Source organism: Gallinula chloropus (assembly GCF_964237585.1).
Source record: "Gallinula chloropus genome assembly, chromosome: 3".
Classification (NCBI taxonomy): domain Eukaryota; kingdom Metazoa; phylum Chordata; class Aves; order Gruiformes; family Rallidae; genus Gallinula; species Gallinula chloropus.
Window position 1 is genome coordinate 37,618,848 of NC_140087.1, and position 13,392 is coordinate 37,632,239.

A 13,392-nucleotide genomic window follows, 5' to 3' on the forward strand; every position below is an offset into this window, starting at 1 on the left:
TGCAGCAAGACAGGAAAGGCCAGTTGGTTCCGCCACACTGGTGTGGAACAGGAGCAGTACACACAGGACAGTGCCTGGGATTACAGCAGCACAGGTTTCTAGTGGCAGGACATATCCTAGAGTTGCAAAGTTATTAGGGTTAAAGCAAGCTGTGAAATTAAAACAGAACAGCTATTACAGACTAACAACATGTAGGGACAAGACCTATAATCTCATAATTCAAATGCAAATACAGAGCTTGAATGCTGGATTATTATAAATCAGTTAGACAGGCATAGCCCCAGTCTTTTACCCAATGCTGAGTACAAAAGCCAAAACTTTTAGGTCCATTAAGATATTCAAACTCAAAAACATTAGAAGTTCCAGAGTATCTTTCTGGAAAGTTCTGTTTTGGGTCACCCCAGACAGCACCACCCCAAAATGGCCACATGACAAGGCATCTCAGTATTTTGGTGCTAGAAGAACCAGGTTCAGATTAACTATACAATTTATTGCAATAATTCCTTACTTCTCAGCCTTAAGACTTTTTTTTGTTGTTGTTTGGTTGGAGTTTGGGTTTCTTTGTCCCTGAGCACCATTATTTAAACAAAGTAATGGTATTTAAATGGCTTACTAAATAATGCTCTGAGGGACACAGGTCATGCAAGCCACTTGGTGGCCCTCTACCTACTTGTCATGAGGCATATTAACAGTGTAGAGCAGCCACCCCAGCTCCTCGTTCCTCATCCCAGACTGGGCCCTGTCCCTACAAGTCCCATGGAAGGTGCTTTGCTCCACACCCCTTCCCCTTTTTGTAGAAGCCTGTATTGACTGCAAGAAGCATTGCAGGTTTAAAAAACAAATCAAAGCAAGTTAGAGCTGGCTTTCCACCTGCAATTTACCCTTGCAGCTACTCCAGCATGAAAGAACTTGAGCCTTGTCACAGTGAATGGATTGGGGGAGGAAGAAAGGAAAGGTCCTCATTGAAGAGCAGCCCAAAACACCACATTTCATACCTACCAAGTTCAAACTCACCTGTAAGTTATTTTCTCTCCAGAAGTGAGACAACACCTTGCAGTTTTAGAGACTCAGTTATCTGCTCATAATCTCACTGTTCCTTTATATAAAATTCTAATAATTTGACTATGCCAGGAGATAGGGAGGGGCAGAAGACAAGTCCTCTTGTGACAAGACAGCAGTACCTGTGGGGCAGCTTTATGCACCAACTTTACTGAAGGCACAAGTAGCAGTAGTAGTCTGACCCATGGAGCAGGACATGCTCCATAAGCCTCTTGCTTGGATGCCTGTTACAAAATTTACCCTTCATGCAGTTGAGAACACAGTATCAGCCTAGGCTTAAAACAAGTTTTTAGTTAGCCACCTTGTAACTGCTAGAAGTCACTATGAAAGATTTACTCAGCTGCAGGGAGAGCCCTGACTTCAGCCCTGCCTATCACAGCAGGATTCCTCACTCAAGCACACACATGCCCCTTTTCCTTGGTGGGTGGAAAAGGGGTGTTAGCTATTAGGATCCAGAGGACATTTGCCTGAACTCAATATATGCAAAGGATAATACTACTGGATGTTTCAGCCCAGTTTTGCTTCAGGCTGTTACAGCAATGGGCTGAGAGCAGCCCTGAGGAGGACTTGGGGTTGTTTGGTAATGAAGAGCTGGCAATGCCCGCTTGCAGCCCAGAAAGCCACAGGGGTTGGAACTACATGGGCTTTAAGATCCCTTCCAACCCAAACCATTCTGCCATAACGACACTCCATACTGAAACTTCATTTCAGGACCTGATACCACAGTATGATGAACAAGACTCTTCAAAAACAGTGAAGGGATTTATTGCCATTTGGAACATGTTTATTGTTCAAAAACACTGCACCGAAATAAAAACTCATCACATACATTCTTTGTCATCTGTAGCTTTACAGCAGTGTAACTGTCAGGCAGGTCATGCAGGCAAACCACCCTCCCCAGGAAGTCAAAAAAAAAAACTATTGAAAGGCACCTTGCAACCTTCAGATCTTACTGACTCGAAACAAGTTAAGGTTTTGCCTGTACAAGGATTACATATATCTAAACAACTCAAACAGTAGGAAAAAAATAAAATCCATTTAGAACAGACTTTGTTGCCTTCCTTCATTCAGTGCTATGCTTTTGTTTTTCCAAGTCTTCTTAAATAATGTGCGATTTAAAAATGTTAATGAAGTCTCTTTAGGGAGACAAGGCATGCAGTAAGGGAAGAGGGATAGCTGGTCGCTTCCAGGCTGCCTATCTACACATTTGTTCTTGTAGATTAGCAAGCCACTGCTTAAATTAAAAAAAAAAAAAAAAGAATAGGAATGAATGCACCCAAGTTAAATGGCTTTTAATATGTTAATAGATAGCACAATGCCACCTACAGTTCTGTGTACTGACCTCTGTTCATACTGATTTTAAAACAGTTTTTCAAACTGTCATGGGCCACTTTTGTAGACTGTTAGATTAAAAAGGTTTTGTCAAATATTGCTTGTTATTTGGATGACTATTAAAAGGAGTAGTTATTAAGGACCTGTAAGGCAACAAAGCTTTAAATGCAATGGTTTACATCGCTGAATAGTACTTTTTAAAAGGCAAGATAAAAAATTTAGTAGAAGGATTCTTGGTGGGGTCATACTCATAACAGGTGTTTCTGTTTTATCCCCATTTTAATTGTCACAGCAACTGTAGATGGCAAGTCTTCCTTGGTTGTAATTTGGGATGAACACATTCCCTGGCTTATTTCAAGTTAGATATTTAGTTCTTTTTCTCCATCCTGCCAAGAGAAGAACAGCATTTGTAAGAATGAATATTGAACTGCAATTGCTATTAAAAAAATATGGACTTACAGTAGAACTTTAGGAAGGAAGGACACCTGACCAGTTATTTATGCAAAGGCAACTTCACTTGCAGTTTTGCTCAGTCTCATTTTTTATTTATAGTTCAGGCAGCTGCATCCTCCCATTGCTCCACATAGGTTTCTTGGAGCAGAAGAGAGAAGAACTATAATCCTGGCTCATAAGGATTGCCTGGGGCATCGTCTGCAGTACTTGCTACACAACAAGGGTGTGAGACTGTTTGCAATCTGTTCTCCTGTCACACTCAGTTGGATCTACTCATTCTAGAGAACAGTTGGCTTAAATATTTTGCTTGGTTTCCCTTTCAGACATACAACCCTTTCACAATTCTATGTGTTTCCATCTCAGGAATTAGTTACAGAGTGAGACACATGCAGACTAATCAACATAATACATGAAGCAACCCCACAGTTACACACCCCCTAACAGTACTCCATGAGCCATCAGGTTATGACCTCCCCTTCTGAAAGTGCGACTTGCCTGTATTTGATCAGTCGTCCTCCTTGAATAAGCTGTGCAACTTCATTAGTCAAGTGGCATGCAAAAAGCAGCCAGTTCCTGGGCTGCACTTTGTAGGCAAACCTCATGAAAGTCAAGGAGTAACAACACAGTGCTGCAAAACATGATACAAGAGATTTCAACATCTGCATTTTGTTAAGGTACTGTTTTCATACCTGTGAAGTGCAATGACAAGTAGATCACTTCTCACTGCTTTTAAGTTTCCCAAGTCTTACAGATGTGTCCGCTTTGAATGCAGGGAGAACACCCACACAGCAGTGCTCACTTTTGCTACACAACACGCAGGGCTGCAGCTTTCCAAACACCTTGTTTTCCTCACACAGTTCCCTGTGATGTAACTGAAGTCTTCAGCCAGAGAATGAGAGCAAATCCCAGTGAGAACACAGCCTGTCCTATACAATTACTCTGACAATTTCTAGGACAGTATTTTAAAAATACTAATAACTTAAATTGAGCTAGGAGCATTTTAAAATGGACATTAAGAGAACAAAGTTTCCATTCCCAAGTAATCATGAACAGTTAGAAGCATAAGGCTTTGTTTCTTAGCTTCCTTGAAAGCAGGTAGCAATTTTAATCTACTCTATCATAATTGCACTAAAATACAGGAAATTACAACCTAAAGTAAATAGTTTTGCAAAGTTTCACAGGCTTAAAGAAAAAATAATTGGGAAAGTAATTGTTTAAGGAAGACAGCCTTTAAGCACAGAGCTTAGACAACAGAAAAATATTTGTGCACCACCCTCTACACACACTTGTAACAATTCAAAGTGTCTCAACTTTGCTGAGCTGGAGAGCTGCCACCAAAGTGCTGGGTTGTCAAAGTTTCACTTACCAGGGACTATTCAAACTGGTCTTGCATCGAGAGGAAGCTGATTAAGGGACTGACTCTAAGGATAGCATAGTGAACTATAGCTATACATTTCCTTAACCTAAAAGTGTTTTGCTTGGGGGAAGAAGAATTAAGTTATTAACTGAGCTAAGGAAAATACATAATGCCAAAATTATTACTAAAGCTACCAGATTTATGATCCTAGAGGAGAATTTGAACATGAAGTAAGAGACAGGCATCTACATACATACTTCAAAAGAAAGTGGAAAAAAATATTGTTTATGCATTAAAAGAAATTCTCACACCAATTCCATTAAGATCCACACTAGCCTCTCATACACAAGTTCCTTGCAAGGAACTCATATCCCTCAGCTGCTTTTAGCACCCTGTAGACTAAGCATTACCATTTATTTGTTAGCATTGATATTGAAGCATCACACTAACCACAAAGCATCTTTGTTCTTTATACAAAGAATAAAGTTGGGTAAAAAGATGCATTCTGAACTAGTGTGCAGTAGTCTAAGATACCATGTTTACAAGGGCATGGAGTGATAGGACAAGGAGTAATGGGTTTAAACTAAAAGGAGGTAGATTCAGATTAGATAGTAAGAAGAAATTCTTCACCATGAGGGTGGTGAGGCACTGACACAGGTTGCCCAGAAAAGCTGTGGCAGTGTCCAAGGCCAGGTTGGATGGGGCTTTGGACAACCAGGTCTACAATTTAAGTGGCCTCTGAAGTTATATAACAAGATATTCAATATTTGTACCTGCTCCAATCATGTGTTTGCAGGCAACTAATAATGCATCACTGCCTGAAAGACAGAACCTCTGTTCTGTAGTCAGTTTACTGACAAAAGTTTTGTCTCAGGTCTTACCAAACGTCATTCTGCCACTAATGATTTCTGGCGATTTCTTCATGTCATTAATAGCAGCAACAGGAAGTCCCCAGTTGGCAACTGGCCCCCAAAAGTGCTGTAAAGAGTGAAAAAGAAAATAAAGTTAGAGAAACACTGACTTCCTGCAGTATACTTAGTTTTCCTTAGCCACACAAAGCTTCAGAGGAAAGGGTAAAATTACAAGTTAAGACAGATTATTTCCTATGCTAAGGAGAAACTAAACACCTTTTAGCACAATCTAGTTTTGAGATGGAAGGAGGAACCTATTCTGAATCTTATCAGACAGGAGAGAAACTACTGTAGGCCACAGCTTTGTGCTTAATGATGGCTGACATATTATTGCAATCTGATTGGTGCAGTCATAATAACCTCAGACTTACAGCTCACTTGTGTGCAGAAAATTGCCTTCATCTCTTTCAAATAAGGCTCCTCAAAAGTCAAATGAAAACACAAGGAATTGCTGAAGTGAAGAACTGTTTTTTCAAGTCTGCAATAAATGCACTTGCTTACTGTAGTCCTACTGATAGGAAAATGGACATCTGTAGTGGTTAAAGCCTCTCCTGTTCATCAGGGATAACATGGCATAATCCAGTTGCATGGCTATGTGCTATTTACACTGAACAGATACAGTGTAAAGAAATGTAACACCACTTACACACAAGATATTGCAACAGAACAAGAACATTCACATGAAACAGTCAGCAGCACACAAGATATGGGTTTAGAGGCTTTAATGTAGCTATTTAAATAGTTTTAAGGGATAATAAGACCACCAGAAACAAACATCTGGTCAAGTAACCATGAATATTTGCATAGCAAGACAATTACTGTTAGCATGACCACACTAAAACAGACTGCAAAAGGTCACTGGTGACCACATGTACTTGGTGAGGGTCTTACAGTCACAGAATCATGGAATGTTAGGAGTTGGAAGGGACCTTGAAAGAACATCTGCTCCAACCCTCCTGCCAGAGCAGGATCACCTAAACTAAATCCCACAGGAGAAGGAAAACCTTCTCCAACCTCTCCCCTTCTCAACCTTGATGCCCTATCACATTTCTTACCTTCCATTCCTAGACTCATTCACAACCTGTTCCTTGGCCCAGCTCTTCCTACTTATCCCCAACTTCTTTGTAGATACTGATCTTCTACGGACTCGTTGCTTGTCCTAGTCATTTCAGGAGTCTCATTTAAATAACTTTAGTTTCAGAAAAATAAGTCTTCAAGGCACTAACCTTGATTTTGTCAACCTATGAAACAACTACAGCTTTGAGAGTATTAGCAGTAACTTCTGTTTTGAAAACTAAATCAAGTCAACTTGGCATTTTTACATAATCCAACTGCAACCAGAACAAATAATACACGACAGACTACGGACCACTTCAGGCTCAGGGTGCTCAAGCTGAGGAACGATCAGTTCACATCGCAGCAGCGCTGCAGCAGTGACTTTCCTCTCCTGACCAGGGAGGTAGATTTGAGATAGTTATCCAGTTAAACACCTGCAGACAGGCAGCCCTTTGAAGTTTCCACACATAAAGATCAAACTACAACTATATAGTTTGTCTTTGGTCTACATAGAAGAGCAAGTCTTTCATAACATTATGATTCACATTGTAACAGGCATAAAATACCCATCCCAGTTTCAGGAGCAAACTAAAAGGCAACAGGAAAAAAGTTTGTTGTGAGAATTATATCATACACTTATTCTCTGAAGTACAGCTGGTTAAAAATAAGTCAGGTCCTTCAGTTATGTACCAGAATTGTTGCTTTAGAATGGCTTTAAATCTGATTTCCATAGCAAAGAGTACAAAAAAAAAAATTGAAGCCCCCTTAATTCTGCAGTGATTTACATTCTGAAGGAGCTTATTTTGATCACCTTAGCCTCAGACTTGTGAATAAATATTACTAGTGCATCACTCCTGGAAGTTCAACGTATGCTTTTCAGATGCAGGTAAGGTTGTAACAAAGTGGGTGCAAGGAGACTGAAAGCTGCTCAAGTTAGGGAGAAAGTAAAGCCTCGAGTCCCCTCCCCTTTCTTACCGTACTGTTCCAGTGGAGAGTCATCAATTTCCATTCAAAAGACACATGGAAGAAAGAAAACAAACATTAGTTTCTTTCACAAACAACATGGAAAACAAGTGCACCACAAACAGAAGATAGGAAACTTCCATGGCTTTAACAGGGATTAACATAACACTATTTAAAATCCCATTTCCTTGGAGAGCTGTCATTGTGACAAGTGTTTGCTGCTCAAGCATCTTTTTCCCAGCGAGACAAAAACCGCATGATGGTCTGTGAAGACACCTGTACTCTGCAGACTTCAAAGCACTGAAGATCCCACCCCGACTTGTTTTTAAACTTGTGCCAAAGATGCCAAAAGCCGTCAGGGTTTGTCACAACAAAGCTAAACAGCTACAGTACCTCTGTGGCAGTTTTGAAGAAGGTAGCTTGCTACTATACCTTTTAAAATGCTTCAGAAATGTTGAGCATTCTAACAAGGACAGTGACAAAGTTCAGTTCTGAATTAAGATGCACAGGAAACCAGCTACTAATCAGAACTCTGCTGCCCACCTAATGCTGCTCAGAGCTGCAGAACACTTCAACAATCTCTTCTCTCATGCTGATGTCTACCTTAAAGCACTGTTTTACAACAGTGAGAGAACAGCCAGATCTACATTGGACAAGCATTTCAGCAAGCCTATTACAAGCTGCAGGCTGTTCAACATCATAATTAGTTTGGGTTGGAAGGGACCTTTAAAGCCCATCTGGTCCAACACTCCCGCAAGGAGCGGACACCTCCAGCTACATCAAGTTGCCCAGAAGCCCATCCAGCCTGACCTCAAACACCACCAGGGAGAGGGTACTACCATCTCTGGGAACCCTGTTCCAGTGCCTCAGCACCCTCACAGTCAAGATTTTCTTCCTAATATATCATCTAAATCTCCCCTCCTTCATCTTAAGGCCATTGTCCCTTGTCCTATCACTCTCTGCCCTTGTAAACTGCCCCTCTCCAGCTTTCCTGTAGGCCCTTCAGGTACTGAAGGGTGCAATAAGGTCTCCTCAGAGCCTTCTTCTCCAGGCTGAACAATCCCAACTCTCAGCCTGTCTTCACAGGAGAGATGCTCCAGCCCTCTGATCACCTTCACAGCCATCCTCTGGACTCTCTCCAACAGCTCCATGTCTTTCCTTTATGGAGGACTCCAGAGCTGGAAGATGCTTTGTTAGGGTGTCCTTGACTGGTCTAACACTTGCCTTTTGTTTTCTTATTAACTGAACTCCAGCAATAATTAATTCAAGTTCATGAAGCAAGTACACACTCCACTTGTTTTTTATAAAACCTTAACTAAAAAAGTTGAAATGTGTCTTTGGACAGAGTGTTTTTGTGCCAACACAAATCAACCTCCAAGTGGAAGTTGTTTTCATGCAAGTGTAAGCCTAAAATAGAATCAAACTGCTGCTATTTTAACAGATTAGGCATCTCTGGATAAGGTCTTGCAAGGTTGAACTCATATCCACGTGAGACTGGAATAGTTATTATGTTCCTAGAAGAGGGCAGATGAAGGTCATATGGACTTTTCAAAAAGCAGGCATCCAGTCCTAATGTTCTGCTGTCAAGACAGCTGCAACAAATGCAGCCTACCTAACAGCAGCACACATGCCTCTTTCTGGAGCGAGACCATTCCAAATTAGTAGTTTCCAAGAACTACATTCAATCCCTTGACAAAGGGAACACTTTATCCTGAAGTTTCTAGAACTGTGGACAACAGTTCTTGGATTTACTCACCCAGTTCCTGTGTAAGCATCTAGATATCACATGAAAAACCAATATCTGATCAATACCTTATATTGCTACTACACTCCAGAAAGACTATGCTGGGGCAATAGCAGGAAAAGTTTCCATAGTTTTCACATGTATTTTGACAACGAGGATATTAATAGGGCAGAGCTGACTCTGCAAGCGTAGAAGAACTGCCACCAACCATTTCCTCCACACTTCCATCCCTCCAGTGGAATGGCTTTTACACTTCTGCAAGCAGTAGACTGTTCAGTTTGCAGGGCACACAAGAGGATGACAGCAGGCACTGTCCTTCAGTTTCTAGCACAGGCTGGTAGAGGACATAAAGCTCTTCGGTCCTTGTGTTTAAAGATTTACTAACAAGGAGAACTGAAGGTCAGCCAATCCTAGTTATACTACTGACACTACCTCTTTTAAAGTTCAGTTCAATTAAAAGAAAGGTCCCACGCAGCTTACACCAATAGAAGTGCTTCAGCTTCACAAGGAATGAGTGATCTATTGCAGAGCCACCTACACCAACAGCGCCAGTACGTTCACGTGACAGCGGAAGTGTCTCTTCCTGGTAACTCAGAGGTGCCCCAAAAGATGTACAGAGACCCCCATTTTTCTATTAGCAGAAGATTTTTGGGACTCCTTGGGATTCCTTATGTGACTGAAGTAATTTAGGCTTCTACCAGAAGAAGACAAAGTTTGTCTGGATTAGCATATAGATCCTCCAAGAGAGGAGGAAAGCTGTTTTGCTGAATTTTTTTCAGAAGATACTGTTTTAAATCTTTAGGACAGGAAGCAAGAAGACTTAGTTGCCTACTATTAGTGGCTTAACTAATGCAACTTTAATGATAGCAGACATTTTTAGGATCTACAGAAAAAACTGCAACTTCAGTTTCACAATAGAGCTACCAGGCTTTCATATGCTAATCTGCTAGTTTTAAATTGAAATTACTGCTGCATTTTACAAGAAGCAGGAAGTCTACCTACAGCTTACACTCTTACTGTGCTTACTTTAAAACATTAAGACATTAGGGTAAATCAATATTTGTATGATTTACAGTTATGGAGATCCCTGTTAATCACCACTTGAGAGAAGCCAGATGTGAAACTGCCAGAACATCTAATTATTAATGACAGTTTTAAAAGTAATTTATCTTGTTTCTTTGTGCAAGATCCAAAAGCTAAGCCATGATGTAATTCAATCCTAATGCCAGATACATCTGTCTGAGAAATACATTGTTCATTCATTATGCTTGCTTGTATGTTTCCAAGTTACAAAGCTGAATCTGAAGCTACTTATTCCAAGTACTTATTCCTGCAAGTTTTGTTTGCCCCAAGCCATAAAATAATAGAACATTCAATTCCACCACTTTGAGTAACTTCAGTTAAGTCTACTTAGGGTCAACCGATTTAAAACACAACACTGATATAACAAACTGTATCTCAGTTCACTGCTTCCCACAAACAAGTTTAACATTGATAAAGCCTTGCTTCACAGCAGTGAAGAGATGCCTGTTTCTAGAAGAGGTAACAGTCTCAGACCCACAAGGAAACCCTCGATCTGAGAGCAACACAAGAGGGGAATCCTCTTCAGGAGAGAGTCCTGCAGTCTGGGGAAGCAAGAGCCTTCAGGAAGGAATGTAAAGAGATAAAGCTCTGAAGTATACACATTCCATTTCTGCTACAGAGAAGACACAGTACAGTCTTTCCTTGACTGTTAATCTAAATCTCAACCTACAGCCAGCAACTTGGGCACTCATCTCCCATTAAGCAAGAAACAATGCTGAAAGGCCATGCCAGATGGAGCAACTGACTTCAGCCCTTCATGACACACCCAGCAACAGAAGCTCAGAAAAGCGGGTAACTTTGTACGAGGCAGCAGAAACCATCCCACAGAGGTACAGTCCTGTGGAAGGCTCCTTTCAAGACCAGAATTAGGATGAAATACAGCTGAAAAGGATTATTTCACAGCTACCTTCTCAGTCTTTGGTATGGATGGAAAGACTTCCAGCAAGCAACTACGGTGGTGTTAGGAAGCTGCTGTTCTCACCCAAATTTTTCTTTGTTTTTCCAATTAAGCAGCAGATTGCTGTTTAACTGGCCGTTTACAAACTTCACCAGAAGTGTGGTACAATTAACTGTCAGTATTAAAATGCATCTTTCAAGCTTACACAGTATCTTTAAGACTTCCAAAAGGCCTCCACATAGAAGCCTGTTCTGATCTTTCCCAATTTTGCTTCAAGGATGTTCTATTCCTCCTCCGACTTCGCTTTTCTCCACCATTTCTGTAGAACTTGATCTTGCAAACGCCAAGCAAACCCTCCTGCTTACTGAGCCTTTATATTACAATCCCTCTTCCATGCAAGCTTACACCATCTCCTGCTACTTTAACCAAGACTTCCTCAGATAAACAATGTCCTCCTACATGCTTGCTCAACTTCAAACATCAGTTGCAATAGATGTAGGTAAACCAGCAAGCAACAGCTATAGTGAAAAGTTGCTCAACCACCTTTATTAGAAAAGCCCATTTTTGTTTGTTTAGTATTATCAAAATGCTTGTCAGCCAAGAAAACTTCAGCCTGCCTACTTGAGCCAGTTCTATGTAAGTTCAGCAAGACCTAAGCTAGTATGCCATATCTGTATCATAGAATCATAAAATCACAGAATCTTTAAGGTTGGAAAATATCTCTAAGACCAATTCCAACTACTTGTCCAATACCACATCAACTAAACCATGTCCTGGAGTGCCACGTCTACACACTTTTTGAACACCTCCAGGGATGGTGACTCCACCACCTCTCTGGGCAGCCTGTTCCAACGCCTGACCGCTCTTTCAGTGAATTATTTTCCTAACATCTAATTTAAACCTCCTCTGACACAACTTGAAGCTGTTTCCTCTCATCCTACCACTAGTTACTTGGAAGAAGATACCAGACCCCTCCCTGCTGCAATCTCCTTTCAGGTAGCTGTAGGGAGGGCTGTAGGGTCTCCCCTCAGCCTCATCTTCTCCAGATTAAATAAACCCAGTTCCCTCAGGCTCTGCTCATAAGACGTGTATCTTTAAGGCATTCTGGCGATTTCAGTTCAAGGTGCTGTACCCTTCAACACCGCACAGAAAACCAGGCTTAACAAAAAAAAAAAAAAGCAAAAAAAAAAGCACTGAGCTGCCTGGGAGGGGGCACGGGACGACGGGGCTCAAGGCACTGCCACGAAACAAGCCTCTGGGAAAACAGCACACGCGTAAGTCTCTGGAGGATCTGTAAATAAGCGTCCTTAAGACGACATCTGTTACCAAACCCGCCCCTGCCCACACGCGAGCAGCGCTCTCCCTGCCGGCGTTGCAGGCAGCGGTCGGGGCGTGGGTGCCACCGGCCGGGCATCTCCGCCCGCCCGCCGCCCCCTCGGCGCGCAGCGGCCTGCGGCGGGGCACCGCTCCGCGCTGGAAGAAGCCCCCGGGCTTCCCGGCCGGCCGGGAGAGGAGAAGGTCACAGCGGAGCGCGGCTGCCGCGGCAGTTTCAAACCGCGCCGCTCCGCTTCAAGGTCAAGCGCGGTCTCCCCGGGGAGGGGCGGGAAGGAGACTGACAGCCCGAACAGCCTCCGCACACCGAGGTGACGACAGGGGCGCATCGGCGCCGCGACGGCGCGGCGAGCCCCGCGCCCCTGCCGGGCCCCGCGCCCACTCCCTCGGCACCTCCGGGCCGGCCGCGCCTTCGCCCGACGGGCGCTCCCTCCCTCCCGGGCGCCCCGAGCCCCCCTCCCCGCGCCCGACAGCCGGTGAGGCAGAGCACGGCAGAGGTCAAACGAAGCCGCCCGGACATCGCCCCGCCGGGTGCCCCGAGGCTGAAGGAGGGGGGAATGGGGGGCGGGGCGAGCGGCCGGGGAAGGGACGCCAGTCCCTGCCGCCTCGGCGGCGGGAGCGGCCGCCCGAGGCACAGGCGGGAGGAGCGGCGGCAGCGGCGGCCGGCGACGACCCCCAACCCACGCTCACCTCATCAGGTAGTCCCTGAAATCCTTGCTGCGCACATAGTCCAGGGCCTTGCGGCCCAGCGCCCCCGCCATGGCGGCCCTCGGCGGCAGGGAGCGCCCAGCCCGCCCGCCTCACACACTGCCACCACCGGCGCCGGTGACAACTCCCCCGCGCCGCCGCCCGACACCCGCTTTACGGCAGCGCCCGCGCCACCGCCCCCTCCGTCACCATGGCGCTCTCGGCCCCTATTGGCTGCGGCGGCCCCACCTCCCCCGTCACCGGCTCCGAAACCGGGAAGGTGGTCACAATGAGGGGCGGGGGGGGGGAAAGGGAGGGTGCCGTAAAGCAAGGCGGCGGGAAGAGGGGGGGGGAAATTGTCGCAAAGCGCAGCGAGGAGGGTCGCCATGGGCTGAGCTGCCGGCATTCCTTTGCAGCCCGCAGGGCAGAGCCGCGCGGCGGCTCTCCGAGCCGCTATTGGCTTCAGGATGGTGGCTGGTGGCTTCCCATTGGCCGTTGAGGGGCGCATCCTGCCTCT

General features: G+C 44.2%; 1 protein-coding gene across 1 annotated transcript; it reads right to left on the minus strand.

Moving 5' to 3' along the window:
* Positions 1-1,808: 1,808 nt before the first annotated feature.
* Positions 1,809-13,015, minus strand: MPC1 (mitochondrial pyruvate carrier 1). The gene is given in 5 exon segments (XM_084261697.1): positions 1,809-2,777; positions 3,340-3,472; positions 5,083-5,179; positions 12,873-12,875; positions 12,878-13,015. Coding segments are annotated over 5 exon segments (324 nt in total). The 5' UTR covers positions 12,950-13,015; the 3' UTR covers positions 1,809-2,758.
* Positions 13,016-13,392: the final 377 nt, after the last annotated feature.